The sequence below is a fragment of the Pelodiscus sinensis genome, chromosome 1, assembly GCF_052426305.1.
Source record: "Pelodiscus sinensis isolate ZL-2025 chromosome 1, ASM5242630v1, whole genome shotgun sequence".
Taxonomy (NCBI): domain Eukaryota; kingdom Metazoa; phylum Chordata; order Testudines; family Trionychidae; genus Pelodiscus; species Pelodiscus sinensis.
The window spans coordinates 85,898,433-85,921,953 of NC_143052.1; the positions used below are offsets into that span (position 1 = coordinate 85,898,433).

General features: G+C 45.9%; 1 protein-coding gene across 6 annotated transcripts in view; it reads right to left on the bottom strand.

The window, feature by feature from the left end:
- ANKS1B (ankyrin repeat and sterile alpha motif domain containing 1B) overlaps positions 1–23,521 on the bottom strand; it is an 821,971-nt gene that overhangs the window by 528,645 nt on the left and 269,805 nt on the right. For all 6 annotated transcript variants that reach the window (XM_075933985.2, XM_075933942.2, XM_075933974.2 and 3 more), the window contains exon 12: positions 13,947–14,083. In XM_075933985.2, coding sequence (XP_075790100.2) covers positions 13,947–14,083 — 137 coding nt within the window. The remainder of the gene's footprint in view (positions 1–13,946; positions 14,084–23,521) is intronic.

The following is a 23,521-nucleotide window of genomic DNA, read 5'->3' on the forward strand; positions in this document are numbered from 1 at the left end:
TTGGGATGAAGGAAGGTATGTATAATTCTTCTCCTCTTGGGCCCCAGTTTTAATTTCTTAGAGTCAGCTAGCTACAATGAGTTCTGAGGTGGAACACCTACTGCAGCTCTCCCATTGCCAGGAATTCAACTGCTTCCAAATTCAGTGCCTGGCAAACCAAGTCAGCTGGGCCCAATAAATGCTCTCTAAGGCTATGACTACACTGCAGAGCTTTTCCGGGATACCAGAGGTATCCCGGAAAAGCTCTGCTGCGTCCAAGGAACATGTGTGCTTTTCCAAAAAATAATTTGGAAAAGCAGATGCGTTTTTTTGGCATCCCTGTAAACCTTGTTCTACAAGGAAGAAGGGATGTTCTGAAAGAGGGTTTTTTTCCGACATTTGGACCTGTGTAGACAGGCCAAATGTCGGAAAAGCCTCTTCCGGAAGAAAAGTGGAAAAAGATACACAAATTGTATTGTAGACATAGCCTAAGTAACTGTACTCCCCAATTGGTGAGAAAAGCTAACCAAGCATCATTTAAAGCCTTTTGCAACAGCAGCACAGTGGCTACCTTGTGTATTCCACGTCTGTACCTGTTGCAGGCCTACTTCTGTCTGACACTTGTTCCAATTCTTGCCAGGTCTTTTTCAACCCTAGTTTCTGCTTACCTCTGAACTCCTGGCTCTGACCACTGGCTTGCCTCCTGACCATGCTTCTCTGGCTCTTCTCTTTGGTGCTGCTCTGACCACTAGGATAGACTCCTGTCTCCATCCACTACATTGTATTATCAATATCTTGTGTGACACCCATTTTGTTCTGATGCACTAAATCTTTCAATCTTTGGGGGTGGTACTGGTTCCCCAAAGATTCACTGTTAATCACATCTTGGGAAACATGATGTCTGATGTTTTGAATCAGAAGGTCAAAAATTGACAGTTTATTATAGATTCAGATTTTCTAAAGACCTCTGTTTCCAGCTATTCCAAAATGTCCAATTTAAAACGTATCATACATTAAATCCAGTCCCCATTATTTTTGAAAATCTGGCAAATAATGTGTAACATCAAAGAGTGCTGTACATTTTCTAATGATGACTTGAGTATGTTTGATGATTATTCCATTGATATAGAAAAGAACAATGGAAACATTTACAATGCCAGTGCTGTACCTAATCTGCAGGCACTGAGAAAACGTTAGCCTCTGAGATTATGAAAAGTGCCACATTCACAAACTTTATATGCCCTATAGTCACTGAAAAATTTCTGCTGAATTATTCATTGAGACTTTTAAATATTCTTTGATCCACTATTCAACCATTTACCTTCAAGAGGCCTGATCCTCAAATACCATAGAATCCAAAATGTTGCGGATGCTCAGTACATCAAAGCCTGTTAAACCACTGGATCCGGCCTGCGGCCACCTCACTAAAGCCCTTATTACAAAGCAGATCAGCCGCTTTGAACAACTGGCTGCTAATTGCTCTGGATGCTGGGGAGAAAGTGGGAGGCTTCGCATGCTGCTCCCGCCCCTTTGCAAAATCCCTCAACTCCCATTGGCAGGGACAGCTTGGGAAGCCTTCTCCCCCACTCACTTCCCCATGCCTGGAACAGAGCCACATGGAGCAGCCAGCCAATCAGCCTGGGACTGCAGTGCCTCCCACCCAAAGCCTGCCTCTGCACCCTACCCCTTCTGTCCCCCCAACTTCCTGCCTCAGCCCACCACCTCCTCCTGCCCCAAGTTACCACCCAAAGCTTCTGTATCCCCTCTCTCCACCTCCTCCAGGTCACAGCTACCTCCCAGACCGTACACCCCTTCCTACACTCCTTCCCCAGGCCAGAATCCTCTCCTGCACCCCTCCCTAGCTCTGCACTCCATTTCACTGCCCCGATCACCACCCAAATCCTCTGTATCCCCTTTTCCCAGGTCATAACACCCTCCTAGGCCCTGCACTGCCTCCTACAACTCTCCCTCAGGCCAGAATCCTCTGCTACACCTATACACTCTCTCAAACCCTGCACCTCAAGCTCCTCCCCCAGATCATAACTCTCTCCTTCACCCAAAATCTCTCTCAGAGCTCACACCCTATTCTGCACCCCAGTCCTCTATCCCGCAAACTCCCTTCTGAACCACACACACCATCCCAGACCCCACACTGCTCCACAGAAGTTCAGCCCTTGACCACTTACCAAAATCTTGGGAGTGGCCTCCCATTAAAAATTAATGACCATCCCTGGCCTATATATTGTAAATAGACATATGTGTAAATCTGAATTCCTCTGAATTAGAAAACTAAAACTTCAGGACAATTTTAGACAGCATCTTCAACAAGAGAAAAATATCTGCTCTGAAACACATCACTACTAATAGTGAGGGATACTCACATGCTTAAACTTATATACGTGCTTAAGTTCCTTGTTGAACCAAGGATGAATTGAAGCTTAAATGCACTCAAACAGCTTGTTTTCTTTTTTCATCACTACCGTGTATTGAACAGATGTTTTTATTTTCATATTTGCTCAGCTCTAATTAAAATAATCTAATTGGAATAATGTTTTATAATGAGCTGTTAAAAGACAAGGTCTATTACAATGTTCACGATTAATAATATTTTAGTTAAAAGTGTTAAGTAGTCACTAAGTATCTATTATTTTCTAAACAAGGATTTCTGAATATCCTGCTCTGGGGATACTATCAGCCTTCTCCCCACTAATTATGTCAGAAAATATACTTTCATTTCAAAATTTGAACAACCAGTATGGAAGTATATTGGAATACCGTGGAAGTTTTTTTCCCATTCTACTTGTATTAGTGTATATGAATTGTTAAATTTTTAAGGAGACATTGATAGCATATTTATTGTTTCTTTGTTATGACTATTTCAGAAAACATTTGTGCATTCAGAATTACTAGGATAAGAAAGGTTTTGAACTATTTCCAGTAGAATCGGGAAGTTACTTAGGGTACATCTACACAGCAGAGCTAAAGTCAATTTAAGTTATGCAACTTCAGCTATGTCAATTACGTAGCTGAAGTCAAAATAGCTTAACTCAGCTTTAGGCACTATCTACACAGCAGGAACTCGAAGGAAGAACACTCTTCCTTCGATTTCCCTTACTTCTTATAAAATGAGGGTTACAGGAGTCAGAGTAAGAAGTCCTCCAGGTTGACATTATTTTGAAATAAAGGCTTGCAGTATAGATGCACTCTGTTATTTTGGAATAATGTCAGTTATTCTGAAATAACGCTGCTGTGTAGTCATACCCTTAGCTTTAAAAATAATTCCATATAAACATATATAACAATCTGAGAATCAGGAACTATGGCTATCTTTTCACAGCAAATAAACATCCATGACTGGCCCAGGTCAGCTGGTTCGGAAGACTTAGGCTGTGTGACAGGTTTGATCAGAAGGTCCCCATTGGGACTGTCACCCTGTGTGCTGGTGATGCCACTAAGCCCACCTACCTGCCCCACCACCTTGTCCCGCTGGGCCAGAAGCTCTGGTTCTCCCCCGCCCCTCGCCCCGCAGACAAGGCACAGAGTTGGAAGAACAGCCTCCTAGCACAGCAAAAATGATTCTGAACCAGCTCAGCTCTAAGAGGGCTCAGCTATGAGGCAATTGAAAACACCCAGGAACACAGCCTCAAAGAAGACCAAAACCCCACACAAATCCATCTTACTCTGTATAAAGTTTACACAGAAAAAGCTCATACGATCAGTTCCCTTTATCCATGAGAGAGCCATATGCACAGTGGTTGCTCTCTGTTAGTAACAATTATATACACTGGGCTTGATAATAAACAAAAGTGTTTTAGTAAGTATAAAAAGTAGGATTTACATGATTGCAAGTGAAAACAATCATGGAATGTAGGATTGCAAATGAAAACAAGCTGGAATGTAGGGTATATCTACATGGCAATTAAAAACCTGCAGTTGGCTAGTGCAGACTTGAGCTCGCAGGGCTCAGACTACGGGGCTCTTTAATTGCAATATAGACTTTAATTGAAATAGAGGCTGGAATCTGGGCTCTAGTACTCTGCAAGGTCCCAGAACTCAGGCTGCAACTCAAAACTAGAGAAATGGTCTGAGGTAAATAGGATGAAGTTTAATAAGGGCAAATGCAAAGTTCTCCATTTAGGAAGGAACAATCAGTTTCACACATACAGAATGGGAAGTGATTGTCTAGGAAGGAGTACTGCTGAAAGGGATTTAGAGGTCATAGTAGACCGCAAGTTAAAGATGAGTCAACAGTGTGACACTGTTGCAAAAAAAAAGCAAACATGATTCTGGGATGCATTAACAGGAGTGTTGTGAGCAAGACATGAGAAGTCATTCTTCTTCTCTACTCTGGGCTGATTAGGCTTCAACTGAGTATTGTGTCCAGTTCTGGGCACCACATTTCAAGAAACATGTGGAGAAATTGGAGAAGGTCCAGAGAAGAGCAACAAGAATGATTAAAGGTCTAGAGAACATGAGCTATGAGGGAAGACAAAGAATTGGGTGTATTTAATTTGGAAAAGATAAGACTGAGAGGGGACTTGATAGCAGCTTCAAGTATCTAAAAGGGTATCACAGGAAGGAGGAGGGGAAATTGTTCTGCTTAGCCTTTGATGATAGGACAAGAAGCAATGGTTTTAAATTGCAGCAAGGGAGGTTTAGGTTGGACAGTAGGAAAAACTTCCTGTCAGGGTGGTTAAGCACTGGAATAAATTGCCTGTGGAGGTTGTGGAATCTCCATCTCTGGAGATATTTAAGAGCAGGTTGGATAGACATCTGTCACGGATGATCTAGACAGTGCTTGGTCCTGCTGTGAGGGCAGGGGACTGGACTTGATGACTTCTCGAGGTACTTTCCAATTTTAGTATTCTGTGATTCTATGACTGCACTTGAAAAGCCCTGCAGCATAGGAGCCTGGGAGTCAGCTGGTATGGACCAGCCATAGGTGTCTTCTTGCAGTGTAGATGCATTAGTCTATTCAAATGCTGATTAACAAATGACTTGCTGTAAATCCAGAGTACTTTGCTCAGTGTGCTGACTAATGCACATAAGACTTTACATGGGGGTTGAGTGGGCTAGATTGCAATTTAAAGATATTATATCAATCTAACACACCCCTTCTATAGCTCTAGTGCACACAAGGCAAGATGTACTTTAGTACATGGTAAGTGTTCAAGATAAAGCTCAAAAGGGGTTTTAGATTTTAGGAGGTGTTACTTAGATCACGATATCTTTCACAATCTAACTATACAACTTTAAATCACAGTCTAAACAGAGTCCCTGTATACCACTCTGTCAGTATCAGAAAGTCTTATAGTGGTCATAAATGGTAATTTACAACCGTTTTAAGGAACTCTTACTTTTGCAGAGTAGTATAAGTGGGCTTCAGTGTAAATGAGCTCACGAGCTCCTACAGCACTAACAAAACTGAATCTGAAAATAAAAGAATAAAGGGCTTAAATAAAATCAAGCAAACGAAAGGAAAATCCATATTATGTCAGCTTTTACAACAGTGTTTCCAAAAGTGGAACTTTGTTCATTTACAGAGTCACTCTTATAGTTTATGGAAACTAACAATTATATGCTATAAAACATGCAAATATTAACTATTCAGAATGAAAACTCTGATGTCACATGGTATTTTTTAAAAAACTTTCCAAGCATTCTTTTCAGCACAAAGGATTGTCAATAATTTCAAAGTGAGAGGAACATGCCTGAGAGACAGCTTGATGTTTCATGCAAGCGTAACTCATGGCCTGAAATTATACTTGCTTTTCCAGGCTAAAATTTAATAATCAAAATAATTTTTGATGGCGTTAGACCAACACAGAGTTTGCCTGAATAAGATGAAAAAAATAAGTTTCACCATCACTTACGCGTACACTAAACTTCTTTTACATTCTTGTTTGTATGTAAAATGATAGCTTTGAATCAATTTCAAAGAATATCCTAGACATCAATGGACATAGGCCTATTGATTATGGCGAAAAGCATGATTCAGAGGAAAATCAGGGCCTCTACAGTGTCTGGCTCAGCAGACAGAGGAATGCCGAAGGTGCTGTCTTCTGGTGCCCATACATATCAGAGGCAGCTTCTTTAACTTTCTGCCTAGAGACTGTCTATAGCCTGGAGTCTAAAAGAAATTAAAAAGTCTTAAAAGGGGTTAGAGGGAGCAGAGGACTTGGTGAGGCAGTGGAACATGAGGGAAACAAGGATCCAGAATGGATTGTGAGGAGGTGGTAAAGTGGGTAGAAGATGGGGATAGGTGTATGACCATGCAAAGGACCCAGCAGCTCTTGAGTATAGGGGTCGGGGGAGCTTAATAGACAATCAGAAAACTGCACATTCTGGCACTTGCTGTCCCATCAAGTCACTCCCTTGGTATGTCCCTATGCTAGATAGAAAAGAGGAAAAAAGTGGCATAGCAGTTTAGTCCACCCTTGTGCTAGGGCTGTTCCCTGTGGGTTGTTCCTGTTCCCCTTAAATCCTCTCTACTCTGTCAGAATGGCATAAAGGAGCCCTAGCAGGGACAACATATGCCCCTAAAATAAATTAAGCTGTATATTATATATTATCATTATTATTCATTATAGAGAGCAACCAAGATCAGGGCCCCATTTTACTAAGGCAGGACAGTATATTCAGAATAATAGTCCCTGCTCAAAAGAGTTTGCAATTTTAATAGACAAGACAAAGGACAGAGAAAAGGGAGTAAACTTCATGTTAGTTTCACAATTTCTTTTTAAAATATTCTTAGGGTAAGGTCTTGTTGGGAGGAGATTGGCTAAATGGCTAAAAGAAGCGTGTGTATAGTGGGAGGGGGGAAGATAGCAGGTAGGGATCATATGGGAAGGGGAGCAGTGAGCTGTAACACACATATATCCCTAATGGATTGAGCACAGAGGCAGACACATAAAACACACTGACCAATATGTTACATACTTTCTACTATTCAAGTGTTCTACATAGCAAAAAGGATACCTAAATGTCATGTCAAAGTTATTTTGACTATCCATATAACAAGAATGGTGAAGTTCTGATCATAAACTCATGTACTGAAAGAGCAGCTTTTCTACTGCAGTAGGATAAGAGCAGTGCTGATATTATATTTACTGAGAGTGGGTGAATGATTCTGATTTAAATCCAGACATCTCCTTCCCTGAGTCCCTATGAACTCTATTCAAGATGAACTAGCACAAGAACATCACCATTCAATGTTCTGGGTCCATCTGTTGGCAATATCATGATGAAAACAGATTTTTAAATGCTATTTTCAATGAACTATCACACAACAATTTGTTCCAAGAATATTTCCAATGACTGTCTGTGTGCCTACTACTAGAAAAAACAACTAAAAAAAAAAAAGGTACTCTAACAGGTTGAATGAACCTCCTAAATCCAGGACTCTCTGGTCTGGCAACATCCATGGTCTGGCATGTTGCTGGACCAGAGAGCCCCAGTGCTCGGGAGTGAGAGCTGGTCGGGAGTCCAGCAGCGGAAGAACACTACCATTGGGATTGGCAAGCCCCACCCCAGAGAGCCCCAGCTGGGCACAGCATGGCAGAGCAGCCATGGAATCCCAACCCAGTGTGGCAGCAGTGGGACAGCCATGGAGCCCCACCCATGGGAAGTCCTGGTTGGGTGCAGCAACAGCTGGGCAGCCATGGAGCTCAGACCCAGTGAGGTAGCCATGTATCCCCATCCTTGGGAAGCCCTGGCCAAGTGGGACAGAAGTGTGGCATCTATCAAACACCATCCTTGGGAAGCCCCAGCAGGTGGGACAGAAGCAAGGCAGCCACAGAGCCCCAATCTCTGGGGAGCCCCAGCCAGGTGGGACAGAAGCAAGGCAGCCATAGAGCCCCAATCTCTGGGGAGCCACAGCAAGGTGGGACAGAAGCAGGTCCATGGCAGCTGGGGAGCTCCGTCCCTGAAGAACTCCAGCCAGCTGGCAGAAGCAGGCCAAAGCCAACTCCAAAGCCCTGCAACAGCAGGGCTGCAGCAGAGCCAACAGGAGGGAGGGGCAATGTCTTGGAAGGCCGGTGGCAGGGAACCTCCCGATTCAGCAAATTCCCTCATTTGGGACTGGTCAGGTCCGGAGGGTGCCAGACAAGGGATGTCCAATCTGTACTATGATGTAGAGGGGAAAAGACAAAGGGCCTACAAACATAGAAAAAGAAGGAGACAACTGGGAATAGTCAATAAAGGCCAAGAAGCTAATATTCTATACATAGGTTAGCCTGGATTCAGGCCAGAACATGGAACTGTGACAGTGGCACTAATGGGTGATTTCTAGTTGTTAATAGATGAAGAGCAAACATCCATTCTCATTTTTTTAGACCTAGCTCCAGGATTTGACACTGTGAACCATGAGATTCTGTTCTCATGTGAGAGATGGCTGAGATGCAGAGAAATGTGTTTAAATGGTTTGAGTCAGTCCTGGAATACTGATGGGAAACTGTACAGCTGCCTCTAGATCTTCACAGTGGAGTCCCACAAGGATAAAATATCTCTCTAGTTTGTTTCAACATCTATGGTTAGCTACAAAGTGAACTGGTCAGACAACTGAAGTGGAAGCAATATGCAGATGACACACAGATCTACCTTTCACCACTACAACCACGCCACTACCATCAGGATGGACCAATGTTTGGATGACATCAGCTCATGGACATAGAGCAGCTGTCTGAAGCTGAACTGCGGCAAGAAAAAAAAAGTGATGCTGGTGGACAGAGGGAAACATGTTGTAAAGTCTGTAGCCATGGCACAGTCTCCTTTGGTTGAAGGTACCAAGTCACAATTAATCAATTCAGCCCACAGTTTAAGAATAATCTGGGTTCCTCACTGATGCTAAACTCTCTCATAGCAGCAGTTGGTTAGGAGACTCCATACTGGTGTCTGATTACAGGAAGTCAGTTATTCAGGCTTGTGTCATCTCTTAGGGTATGTCTACACTACAGCGTTATTTCGAAATATCTTATTTCAAAATAGTTAATTCGAAATAAGATATTTTGAAATAACGCGTCTACACACAAAATGCATTTTGAAATAGCATTTTGCTATTTCAAAATAGCACATCCACACTGAGTGGACTCTGAATCGCATTTAAGGCTGGCTGGAACCACTTACGGCACGGCACCAGGTCAGGACTTACTGTGTGGGGCTTCTGCCTGAGGCTAACTGAGGTCTGTGCTTAAAGACCTTTCCTCTCTGCCCCCCTCAGACAGCCAGTTCTCAGGTTTCCCTGCTTGCTTGTCTACCTTGATGAGAGACAGCAAAGCATTTTTTTTCAGGTGTACTTTGGTTGCCCTCACTCGGGACATCACAGCACTCTGCAATATGGAGCCAGAACTATCCCTGGGCACTCTGGTGCTTCCCTTGGATGCATTTCTGTGAGCCTGGCTGCATTTGCTGCAGGCTGCCATCCGGGAGGTCCATCGGGGGTCTGTCAGTATCCAGGAGGCCCTGTGGGAGAGCTTCCACCTTGAGGAGCACTAACAGTCTCCTTGGTGTGCCCCACTGGAGGCTTGTGCCTCTTTCCTCTCTCACGTCCTTCTACTTACTCCTCTCTAACCCCCTTCCTGGTGTAAAATAAAATACACATATTTTCATAAATATAAACTCTCTTTATTTAACAAAATGGGGGGGAGGAACGAAACTCTGGTGAGACTGGGGAAAGGAGGCGGGAGAAGGGAGAGAGAGGGAGGAGGGGGAGGAGGAAACCTGGGAGGAGGGAGCTGGAAGGGGGAAGCAAGGAGAAGAAGGGGGAGGAAAAGCTCAGGGCTCACGGTTGGGGGTCTCGCCGGGTCAACTGTCTCCCAGCATCGCGGGTGCGGGGACCTCGGCGTCCCCAAGGGAATGGGGAGGGGATGGAGGGTGGAGAGGAGGTGGAGGGAGAAGCGGGAGGGGGAGAAGGAGTGGGAAGAGCAGCGGTAGCTGGGGAGGCAGCAGGTGCTGAAGCGGCAGGAGGCAGCACGCTCTGCACCAGGGTTTGCAGGTGCTGGCAAATGGCATGGCCCTGGGCAAGCTGCTCCCATTGGAGCTTCAGTCTTCTTGCACCCAGTGCTGGAGGGTGCGGTGCAGGGTTCGCAGTGCACCCAGGTGCTGCTGTTGGTACCCCTCCATTGCATGGGTGAGCCTGCAGAGCCCTTGGGTGCGGGAGCATGTCCCGGGTGGGGTGGTGCACCCTGCACACGCAGCTAGTGCGGCTGTGGAGAAACAAGAGAAGTGGTCAGTTATCCCTGGGGACACAGTGGGTGAAGCCCAGCCCCCCTCTGCAAGGTGAGGATGACCATTCCCTGCACCATCTGAGCCGATGCGCTTGCACACAGGCTATATTTTGAACTTCCTGTTATCCCTGGGAGTGGGAGCTGTTTTGAGACTACACCCATGCCCCTGTGGTGTATATAGTGTGGGGGGGGGGGGGAGATGTCCCCTGCCTCTGTGTAGAGTGGCCTTGTGGAGGGAGGGCGTCCTGCTGTGTCCCACCCTGGAGCCAGGAGAATGTCATGCCTCTTCACACATGTATGTGGCTAACAGGGTAAGGCCCCTGAGTGGCAGCCAGCTGGGGCCACATGTCCAGAGGTGGCATGGCACATGGTCGCACATGCACAGGTTGCTGCATGATCTGTGGACAGCAAGGCCCACACACGCAGTCCCTCATTTCCATCCCCCCTCCCCGCATAAGGGGACAGTGATGGCACTCACATGTTGTTGCCTCCCTGGCCTGAGATAACACCGGCAACAGGTCCGCTGGGGCAGCTTGGAAGTCCTGGCTCATCTGGGTGATGTTGATGGCCTCCTCTGTCCCCTGGCTCTCCTCCTCCTCCTCCTCGATGCCCTGGTCGGGGCTCTCTGCCCCAGAGTTGATGACCACCTGGGGGGCACAAACTGTCCCGCCCCCCAGGATGTGGTCCAGAGTGTTGAAATAGGGGCAGGTATGTGGGTCTGCCCCTGGTTGGGAGCTGACCCCTGTGGCCCTAGCGTAGGCCTGCCGCAGCTCTTTGATTTTCATACGCACCTGCTCCTAGGTGTGCATGTGGCCTTTGGTGATCAGGCTGTCAGCCATCCTCCTGTAGATGGCCACGTTCCTGCATCTAGTACGGAGATCATGGACATTGGAGGCCTCCCCCCAAACCTCAATCAGGTTCATGATCGCCACATGACCAGGAAGGTGCCCACCTTTTGTGGCCCCTGGCAGGCTCCTGGGAGCTGGGAGACTGGTCCTGGGGAGTGGTGAAGGGCTGGCTGCCGGTGGCTTGCTGGCTCATGTTTTGGGGCCACTGGGTCAGGTGCAGTGACTGCTGGCTCTGGACTGGCAGGCCTGGAGTTGGCACATGCGTTGTGGCCAGACTCTACCCCTTTAAGGGCTCCAGAGAAGGGGGGAGGGAGAGAAGTTTTCCTGGTTGTGCCCAGAGTGGCCATCAGGGCACCCTGGGAAGGGCTGGAGGCCCCCTATTTCAAAATAAGCATCTACACAGCACTTATTTCGATTTAGCTATTTCAAATTTGGCGTTATTCTTCGTGGAATGAGTTTTACCACATTTGAAATAAGTGCTCCGCTATTTTGAATTAATTTCGAAATAGTGGTTTGGCTGTGTAGACACTAGAAAAGTTATTTTGAAATACCTTTGCTGTGTAGACATACCCTTAGATGGACTCTAGCAATCTGACAATATATCTTGTCATGAAGTCTTGGGCCTCTGCTGGATTGTTGAATCAAATTCAAGTCTAGGTCCTTATTTTCATGGCACTCTATGGCCTGAGCCCAGATCTAGGCTATCTAAAGGTATGGGATGGAGACTTTACTCCACAACTTTACTCTCTGGTACAACAGAATTATTTACAATAAGTGCAAAGTTTAATCATGTGGGAGATCAAATTGGGGGGGGGGGGCTGATCCTAGACTGTGGGGTGAATTCTCCAGGAACTAAAAATCTATCACAAAGCTCATCACCTTCTACTCGAAATATGACATTTCTTTGACTTTGCCTTCTGTAACGGAACTATAACAACAACAACAAAAATCAAAACTATCAAAACAAGACACATCAATGCATATGCTTGTCTTCCTGTAACGAGGATGAGGAAAAAAAACTAATAACTTGAGACAGATGTTAGTCATATTGCTTAATGTCCTACTGGAAGATGTTTAGAGTCTATAATAATATACAGAATTAGAAATATGTGGAAAAGTGTAACGTTATGTAGACTCAACAATAATATAAGATACAGTAAAATAAAAAATATATAGAAAGTTATAAAATCAAGTGGAGAAAAGTATATTAGAGGAAGGAGGCCTGGAAAAAGGATGAAAAGAAAACAAACACTTGGAGGAAAACTAATGGCAGCCAAATATAGCACTAGCATTAGACAAATGTTTTATTTGTCATTATTCTGTAACAAGAAAAAGTTGTGTAATTCCCTTGTACATCTCTCTGATCATAATACCAGAGGTTCTAATTTCCCCATGTGTAACTATGTATAACTAGCCAATTAGCTCGTCATAAGACAGGATTTTCAGGTCTTCTTTCCTGAGTGCTCTTGCTCTGTCTCTCTATCTCTCTTCCTCCTACTTCCTCCCCTCTCTCTCAGCTCTCCTCCGCCTCCTGCCTCTCTCTCCGTCTCTTACTTTCTCTTCTCCCCTCCTGCCTCTCACGCTTCCTTTCTCTTCTCCTCCTGCCTCTCTCTCCCCTCCGTCTCTCCCCTTCCCTCCCGCCGTGGCGCTTGGCTGAGTGCTGCCTGCCCAGCCGGGCTGCCGCGAGAGAGGGGGGTGGGGCGGTGACGTACACAGCCAGGGGGCGGGGCTGTGTATGTCACCGCCCTCCCTTCCCCTCCCACGCCAGGGGAGCCCAAACAGCCCCTTGAGCTGCTGGCTCCCCTGGCGGCCCGGCTGAGGGGCACAGCACTCAGCTGAGTGCCACAGTGAGAGGGGAAGAGGGCGGTGTCATCCACGGCCAGGGGGTGGGGCTGCCTACATCACCACCCTCCCCGTCCCCTCTCCCGCGGCGTCCTGGCTGGGGGCACACTACTCAGCGCCACGGCGGGAGGAGGAAGGGGGGCGCCCCCCGCCCTGCCAGGTCTGCTTCCCGCCTCCCTCCTCCCGTCCAGCCCCACGGCCCCCGATCCCCCCCCAGCTCTGCTTCCCGCTCCCTCTTCCTGCTGGCCAGCCCCACGGCCCCCCAGACAACCTCTACCTCCCCCCCCCGCCAACACTGCTTCCCTCCCTGCTTCCTCTGGGCCCCCCCATACTCCTCTCCAGCCCTACAGCCCCCAATCCTCCCCCAGCTCTGCTTCACGCCCTCCTTCTGGCCAGCTCTGCCCTCCCTTCTCCTCTCTGCGTGGCGCCCCGCCCTCCTTCCCCTCCCTCTGTGGCACAATGCACCGCTCAGCTGGGCCCAGCTGAGCGGCTTCCCAGCTGGGCCCAGCTGAGCAGTTGCCCAGCTGGGCCCGGCAGGAGCGCCACAGCGTGCCACGGAGGGAGGGGAAGGGGGGCGGGAGCCACGCAGGGAGGGGAAGGGGGCGGGGCTGGCTGGAAGGGAAGTGGAAAGCTGAGCTGGGAGGGTTTGGGGGCTGTGGGGCTGGAGGAGAGGATGGGGGGCCCGGAGGAAGGGAGGAGGGAAGCAGCGCTGGCGAGGGAAGGGTCTGGGGGGCCATGGGGCTGGCCAAACCGCCACAGAGGAAGGGGGGCGGGGCGCTGACGTACACGGCCAGGGGGCGTGGCTGTGTACATCAGCATTACAGACTCACAGACAATGGGCTACTATATATATGATGCTTTTCTGAGTACAGAAGTTGTTTTTAGAAATTGTTTTGGTTTTCTCTGTTTCACCATTTTTAAATTATCTGCATTTATATATTCAAAAGTCCTTATTAGAGACACAGTACATGCATACATACATCTAAGTACACACACATGGTCAATTGTTCACAGAGTCAGAAACAATTAACGAGAGTTTATTCTGATTACCTACCTGAGGGCGTATAACTTTTACTATATTTTTAAGCGCAGTGTCTGGTGATGGAGGAGAACAGTCAGGTGTTGGGCCTGTTGAGCTGTTTCTATGGTTACTAGTTCCTGGTGCAGTAATTGCTACCTGAGGAGCATTATCTGTGAATAAAAATAGCATTTTGATGAAGCTATTATACTAGTAGAGCATATGTCTTTTAAAATCAGAAAATACTTTTGAAAACAGAAAAATATTTTAAGTTTGAAGAATTCTCATTATTGAGCATAGATAGTGAAGAAAATACTGCATATTTATCCTATATTTTAATATGTTTTATTTCCATTTAAGCTGGTATATATCACCCCCTATGGTACCTAAATATTAGTGCACACAAAATGAAAATTATTGTTTAATTCATTTTTCTGAATTACTTGTTATGGTTCCTATTACTACATTTATAATCAGAATAATCTAAGGCTAAATATCAACTACAGGTCATATTGCTTTTTGTGGTCAGCTTTGCTATAATAAAACCATTAAGGCAGCAATTCTGCAAAGTACTTAAACATGTGCCTAATTTAAAGCATTTGTGCAATCCCACAGGAGTCAGTGTAACTACTTGTATGCTTAAAATTAAGTAAATGACTAAATGCTACATTGCACTGAGGCCTATATGCTCCTATGAATTAGGATATGTTAGTTGTTACAAACACAACTCTGAAAACACACGTATCAAGGTTTGAATACGATTAAGAGGAGTAGGGGAGAGATGCAATAGTGCATTTCTTAGAAGCTAACAACATATAGGACCAGATTCTTAATTACACTAAAGCCCCCTTACCTTGCTCTGGCAGTATATAGGGGTCTTAAAGTTTTAAGTGAAAATAAATGTAATTAACCCCTACTTAAAATCCATTTTACAGGAACAGAGCAGTGAAAAGCAATTTTCAGAGCTGCAGTATATGTAAAACCTATGCACTTGGTAGGACCTGACTCTGATTCCTCACTTCCTTTAAAAATCACTTTACACCCCTGTAGTCATGCAAAGTCATGCAAAAGTTATCAAATGTGTAAGTATTCCCACTTCGAATATGCCAGAGCAGCATATATTGAACACATAGTGTAGATAAGAATCAGGCTCCACTGTGTTTATCAAAATATCTTACATTCTTGCATTCTAAGTTCTACATCAGGAATCTCAAACTCAATTTACCTTACCACCAGTGCCAGTCCTCAAATCCTCCGACTGGGCCAGCAGGCACCCCTCGCTGGCAGAGCTCTTGGGCGAGAGGGGGTCTCCACATGTTTTAACTCCAACACACATACACCTCCCAGACGCATGAACTTTCTCCCATGCATCCCCAGCCCCATTTGCTGCCACCAGATGATTTAATTACTCCTGCCTGCCGGGACCCACAGTGCCATCACAGGTAGGGTAGCGGAGGTAGAGCAGCTTTGGGCTGCTAGCTCTGCATCACTACTGGCATATCCCTGTGGCCCAGGGGAGATGTGTGCAGATCCATCCTATCCATAGGATGCTTTGGTGTGACCACCCTATCCGTCCTATGGATGGGATGGTCCCCCAAACTCAGGGTACCCTTTGAGACCCTAGGCAGCTGCAGGAGGTACGGAGAAGTGGAGCTATGCAGCAGCGTGCTCTGCTCTGCCATCATCTCCCAAGCCAGCCTGCATTGGAGCTGGAGCGTTCCACTTCCCACCAGCACAGCGAAGCACAGTGAGCGGGCTGGCCTGGGAGATGGTAGTGGAGCAGAGCCAAGACCACTGCATTGTTCCACTTTCCCACAGCTCCTGCCACCACAGGGCTCTGGTAATTCCAAAGGTCACCTCACTCAGGGGAGGAGGCTTTAGGAAAGGAGTGCAATGGGAGAGTAGGGGCAGAGCATGGGCTGTACTTGAGAGAAGAGTAAAGATACCTCCATGGGTCACAGGGGCTCGTGTCAACTGCTGTGTGCGGGCCAGATTGTGGAACTGCTTGGACCATGAATAGCCGGTGGGCCATGAGTTTTAGACCCTCTATTTTACAATACATTTCAATTAACCACGCTGAAAAACCCAACAGCTCAACATTTCAGAACAGCTGTCCTTTCCCAAGGGAATAAAGCATCATTATGTGGCTGTTTCTTATAATCAATGCCCTTATTACTAACAGCTTTTTATTTTTACTTTATGATCTACCATCAGATGACAAGAAATGATGTACCACATGGGTTTTTCCATCAGAGACAGAATCATTACTAATTCAACTATAGCAAAGGGATTAGCTAGTTTAAGTATATGGGATACAATTTCATTAATAATAAAAAGCCTTGAATTAATTTTCTTTTGTAATATAAATTATTGCATAATTATAATGCTCTACTTTGCTTCACTTTCAATATATTCAACATATTCATAAATGATCTGGAGAGAGGGATAAACAGCGAGGTGGCAAAATTATGAGATACTAAACTGCTCCAGATAGTTAAATCCAAAGCAGACTATGAAGAGCTTCAAAATAATCTCACGAAGCTAGGTGAGAGGGCAACAAAGTGGCAGATGAATGTTAATGTTTTTATATGCAAAGTAATGCATATTGAAAAATATAATCGCAACTACACATATAAAATGATGGGGACTAAATTAGGCATTACCACTAAAGAGAGAGATCTTGGAGTCATTGTGGCTACTTCTCTGAAAACATCCACTCAATGTTCAGCAACAGTCAAAAAGCAAACAGAATGTTAGAAATAATTTTAAAAGGGATAGAGAACAAGACAGGGAATATCTTCTTATTAAAATAGCTTCTATATAAAACCATGGGATGCCCAGATCTTGAATACTGTGTACAAATGTGGTCACCTTATCTCAGAAAATGTATCTTGGTATTGGAAAAAGGCAAAGAAGGGCAACAAAAATTATTAGGGTCTTGAAATAGCTGCCATATGAGGAAAGATTAATAAAACTGTAACTTTTCATCTTAGAAAAGAGGAGACTAAGGGTGATATAATAAAGGTCTATAATACCAAGACTGGTTTGGAGAAAGTAAATAAAGAAAAATTATTTACTTGTTCCCATAACACAAGAACTAAGGGTCACCAAATGAAATGTATAGGCAGCAGATTCAAAACAAACAAGCAGAAGTAATTCTTCACACAACGCACAGTCAACCTGTGGAAATCCTTGCCAATGGATGTTGTGAAGACCAGGACTTGAACAGGGTTCAAAAAAGAATTACATAAATTCATGGAGGATAGGTCCATCCATAGCTATTAGGCAAGATGGGCAGGAATGACATCCATCTATTGTATAGAGCCAAGTCCTAAGATACAACCGGATTTGCTCCGATCCTACAGACAAAGACAAACACCTAAAGGATCTATATAGAGTATTCCTAAAACTGAAATACCCACCTGGAGAAGTGAAAAAACAGATTGACAGAGCCAAAAAAGTATCCAGACATGAACTACTTCAAGACAGACCCAAAAGAGAAAACAACAGAATTCCACTTGTCATTATCTACAGCCCACAACTTAAACCCCTCTAGCGCATTATCCACAACCTATAACCTATCTTGGAAAATGATCCTTCATTCTCAGAAGCCTTGGGGGAAAGGCCTATTCTCGCTTACACACAATCCCTCAATCCGAAACAATTTTTTTTCCAGTAACCCTGCAACACAGTTACATCATAAGTATCCAGGAACCCAACCCTGAAATCAGCCCTGGTGCCAACTTTGCCCACATATCTTCACAAGCGAATTTATCACTGGACCCAACCACAACAGCCACCAAATCAGAGGCTCATTTATCTGCATATCCAGTAATGTGATCTATGCCAGCAATGCCCCACTGCAATATATATTGGACAAACTGGACAATCCCTGCAGGAAAGAATTAATGCACACGAATCAGATATCCGAAAAGGGAACACACAAAAACCTGTTGGGGAACACTTTAATCTACCTGGACACTCATTAAGGGATCCTCCACGTTGCTGTTTTGTTACAGACCAATTCCACAAGCCAAATACAGAGAAGGATTGGAACTCCACTTCATTCACAAATGTAATGGTCATGCAAATGGTTTAAATCAGTGTTTCCCAAACTATGGGCCGCAGCCCGCTACTGGGCCGTAGGAAAAAAAAACCCAGCCTCAGCATGGCTGCCGGGGTGTTCCAGGCTCCCAGAGTGCCCATATGGCACTGGTTCCCCCAAGCCCTCGGCCAGGCTAGGCAGAGTCTGCAGCCAGATATTCCGGACTCCTGGCAGAGGCATAGCTAGGGTTACAGGGTGAGTTAAAACAAATGAACTCTTGATCTCAGATGGGGATGGAAGGGGGGACTGGCTGCGAGGGGAGCAGAGCGGGCCGGGCCTGGAAGAAGTGTGGGTGGGTGGGGGAACTAGCCACCTGGAAGCAGGGCTGGGGGAGGGAGGCTTGGGAGCAGCGGGGCTGGCCGGGGGAGGTCGGGAGGAGGAAGAGGAGGGGAGAACCTTCCACTGGAAGCAGTGCTGGATGGGGGCAATAGGGCTGGCCAAGGAGATTGGGGGGGGGACGGACCGGCTGGCCAGCGGAAGGGGTAGAGAGATGAGAACCGGCCGCCAGAAGCAAGGCTGGACTGGGGCAGCAGTGCTGCCCGGGGGAGATAGGGAAGAGAAGCCGGGAAGAACCCACTGGCTGGGAGGGGGTCAGGGGAAGCAGGGCTGCCAGGGGGTGCGAGATCGGGGGTAGCAGGGCTGGCCAGGGAAGATGGAGGGAGGAGGGGAGAACCAGCCGCCGGAAGCAGGGCTGGACACAGGCAGCAGAGCTAGCTGGGGGAGATTGGAAGGGGAGAACTGGCTGGTCGGGGGGGGGGGGGGGAGTGGGGCTGGCTGGAGGGGCAACGGGTTGGGGGGAGCGAATCGGGGCCGCCCCCCCCCCACACACACACACCCCTCGAGTAGTTGCAAACTGTCTGGCTGATAGACACACTCACGCAGCATGAGCACATCTACCAGCCAGGCAGTTTGCAATTACAAACTGATACACCTAATAATAATAAAACTTACCTAATGAGAAAATACCAGACATTTTATATGTCTGGTATTTTCTCAATTTGTTTCCCGGACAGAAACCTCAAATACTAGACTGTCCGGTACAAAACCAGACACCTGGCAACTCTACCCCTCCTTGCACCCTCCCTCCTAGCCAGATACCCTACCCCCAGTCTGCTCCTGCTCCCGCCTCCCCGAGTACCTATGTGGGGCTGGGTCCCCAAGTCCTGGCCCAGGCACGTGAAACACTGACAATTTATTAATTTTTCATTCTTTTTTTAATATATGTTTATATTTTTGGGCTGCAAAAAACAGTACTGAAAAAAAAAACCAGGTTCCAACTAAAGTAAAAAGTTTGGGAAACCCTGATCTAGCCAGTTTTCTGTCCATCTTACAGTCTATTTATCCAACCCATATTCCTTTAACTTGCTGGCAAGAATATTGTGGCTGACCATATCAAAAGCTTTGCTAGAGCTGGCACTGGGGGCTTTGGGAGGACCAGAAACATTTGCGTATGCATATGAATATGCAAATATGCAAATTAATGTTACTGGTCCTCCAGAAGCTCATGAATGGATTTACTGGTCCCCATGTCAAAAAGTTTGGAAACCCCTGGTTTAAATAGTGATATTGGATGGCTAGGACATTATCAACCAAACAAACAATGAAGGTGCCAGTGGTTCTTGATGTCTGTGTAGAATCTGTTCTTACAAAAGACAAGACTATGCAGCACTTTAAAGACTAACTATTAGTCTTTAAAGTGCTGCATAGTCCTGTCTTTTGTTTCAGTAAGACCAGACTAACATGGCTACATCTCTATTATGAACCTGTTGTTAGTACTCTTCCTCTCCAAGTGCAAACTAATGGTTCTTATCAGCTTCTTTTAACTATCTAGTCTTTAAGGTGCTAATAGACTATCTGTTGTTTTTCAGTTTTTCCTGTTACAGAATGGCTTTCCCTTTTAAACTTATCTACCCACTGCCTCTTTTTCTCCCTCCTCCCCCCTCCAATTTTTTTTTCCTTCTGCCCCCTTTTCCCATTTGTTCTTAGTTCTGGACATCCAACACTCCAGTCATCTGAAGAAGTGGGATGTGCCCATGAAAGCTCATGATACCATCTACATGTTTTATTAGCCTTTAAAGTGCTACTAGTCTATTTGTTGCTTTTTATATTTATCCCTAGCCTCTGTTTGCCAGAAGCTGGGAATGGGTGATAAGAGGGACCACTTGATTCCCTGTTATATTCATTCCCTCTGGGGCATGTGGAATTGACTACTGTCAGAAGACAATATACTGGGCTAGACGGAACTTTGGGCATATGCTAACATTCTTGTGCTCTTAGGTTCTTTGCTGGGAATAGGACCAAAACCTCTTTGAAGGTAGTATTTTTTTAAGATAGCCCTAACTGTAAATGCATTCAGAATGATATGCATTTTTGTGCAGCAATTTAGGACAAAAGGAAGCAATTTACTCTTGAAATAGTAGGGTCATACTCTGCTGCATCCAGTGGCAAGTGGGCTGGCAATTGGAGACCAGACTGACAGTAAGCTAGTTATTGGTCTCTGATTCTCTGCCAGTTCCAGGAAAAGTTATAGTAATCTAGGGACTGTTCTAGCATGCATCAGCTGCCAATGGTCCCCAAGCATGAATTCCAGTAATCCCCAGTGGATAATCCATGCTCCAGTCATGTTCTCTTCCTACTCCAACACGCCAACTGTCATAGGAAGGGTGGTATGGAAGCCATTTCTGGCTCAGTGCCATGCCAGTGTAGATGGGCCAAATGTCAGAAAAACCTCTTCCAAAAAAAAAGTGGGAAAAGTTATGCAAATTGCAGTTCACAATTTGCACAGCTTTTTCTGGAAAAAGATTGCAGTGTAGACATAGTCTCAGTTAACCAGTTTTTAATCCATTTAATATGAATTACACTGATTTTTAAATAGTGCTTTTTTTAAAGCAGAATGTCTCTGCAACCTTAAATGTTACAGAAGTCTAAGGCTATGTCTAAAATACATCCCTCTTTTGAGAGAGGGATGTAAATTAGACAGATTGAAAGTGCAAATGAAGCAGGGATTTAAATATCCCGTGCTTCATTTGCATAATCGCGTCACAGCGTTCTTTCAAAAAAGAGTATTTCAAAAGTGAAACCGGTGTCTAGACACAGTTCTTTAAAAAAAAAAAAAAAAAAAAAAAAAACAACCCCCCCCCCAAAAAACCCTTTTTCAAAAGATCCTGTACTCCTCAAGCTGGATGTTTCTTGGGAGCCAAAATGGGTGCCTGCAGTCGCGGTTCTATGTTCATAGTAAGGTACATACATAAATTGTGCTTTATTTTCACAAATACTAAGTACAGTAAAACTCCGATGGTCCGGCATCTGACGGTCCAGCACTCCTGATGGTCCGGCACCATCAGGAACCCGGAAGTGCTCTGGGCAGCCGGACCATTGGAGCTGCTCTGCCCCCAGCTTCCCCGATTCAGCCGCTGCTAAAACTGACTAGCGCTGAATCCGGGAAGCAGGGGGCAGAACAGCTGGAGTGCTCCTGGAATCAGCCGCTGGTCAGTTTCAGCAGCAGCTGACTTGGGTACACCTGGGACAGAGCAGCTGGGGTGCTGCTGGGTTGGTCCCCGCAGCGCCGAGGTTTGGCGCTACCAGACCAACCCAGCAGCGCCCCAGCTGCTCTGTCCCAGGCGTCCCGATTCAGCCGCTGCTGAAACTGACCAGGGCTGACTCCAGGAAGCCCGGGGCAGAGCAGCTCTGCCTCTGGCTTTCTGGAGTCAGCCGCTGATAAGTTTCAGCAGCAGCTGACTTGGGGACACTTGGGGCAGAGCAGCTGGGGTGCTACTGGGTTGGTCCAGTAGCGCCGAGGAGCGGTGCTGCGGGACCAACCCATCAGCACCACAGCTGCTCTGCCCCAGGCGTCCCCAAGAGCAGCTGGGGTGCTGACAGGTTGGTCTCGCTGCGCCAAGGGTCGGCGCTACCAGACCAACCCAGCAGCACCCCAGCTGCTCTGCTGCAGGCGCCCCCGATTCAGCCGCTGCTGAAACTGACCAGCAGCGGCTGAATCGGGGACTCCTGGGGCAGAGCCGGACTATCAGAAGGGAGGGCTATGAGGGGGTCTGGGGTAGCATCCCCCCACCCCACCTCAGACCCGTCATAGCCCCCCCCTTCTGATAGTCCGGCATATCTGATAATCCGGGTCCTAAAGGTGCCGGATTATCGGAAGTTTACTGTACCATGGGTAGGTGAATATAAGATGCAAGAAGAGGCAATGCCTGCCCTTGGTTTTATTGCTTAAACTCTCCCCTCTATCTATCTCTATTCTGACCATTCCTGAGCATTCCCATAGCAGGCTGTTGTAGATTGGTGACTCTTCCCCTGAAGCTTCAGGGAGTAGCCGAGTTAGTCTGTCTAGGATAAACTTAAAAAACAACAAATGGTCTGGTAGCACTTTGTAGACGAACATGTTTTGTTTGTCTATAAAGTGCTACCAGACCATTTGTTGTTTTTTAAGTTTATCTTCCCCTGAAGTGGATCTTAACTTAAAAGTAAAAAGCCTTCCAGCTTGCCAAACCCATTAGCACAATGTTGAACCTGGGAAAAGCCATTAAGTGATAATGAAGCCCTTTAATAGGCATGTGACAACCCTGAATTTACTGTCAAAACCCCTTGTGCATTTCCACGTCTACAGGATCTTAGCTTAAAATTTGCTTTAAATATTCCATTAGTTTATTCATCATCATCAACAACATTGGGCTCAACACCCGTTGGTATCCGATGCTTCCCTCACCATTTCCTTCCATCTTTCCCTGTCCAAAGTGTGGAGTGGCTTAGTTTCTGTAGACTAGCTCTACACCAATCTACTATATCATCTACCCATTCTCTGGGGGGTCTGCCTCTCCTATTCAGACCATCCATTATGCCAAATTCCAGGATCTTAACTTTTCACTCTTTGTTCATTCTACAGATATGTTCGAATAGCTGTAACTTCTGTTGTATAACCTTCTGCAGTAGATTTTCTTTTGGCTGTATCTTCCTATATAATTCCTCATTGGTGACCTCTTGCGTCCATCCTATTCTCAGGATCTTTCTATAACAACTCCTCTCGAATGCTAATATCCTTCTCTTTGAACGTTTCGTTATCACCCATGTGTCCCATCCATAAAATATACTGCTAAATACACATTTTCAAGATGCTCAGCTTAATTTCTAAGCTAATCACTTTACTTTTCTAGATCTTATCCCTCGCCTTCAAATTCACTCTTGCTTTTGCTATTCTAGTCACTATTTCCTTCTTACAGTCTAGATCATACGTCATATTGCTCCCCAAATAGGTGAACTTCTCTGTGTTCTCTAGTTCAATCCCATCTACACTGATTTTCCTTCCTATTTCCTTATCTCCAAATATCATTGTCTTCGTTATATCAATACTCATAATCAGTCCATACTGCTTCCCTTCGTCATTTAGCACCTGCACCATTCTCACTAGCTTCTCTTCATCTTCCTCGATAACTACATCATCTGCGAACCTCAAGTTGTTAATTTTCATCCCGTGCACCAATATCCCTTCCACCTC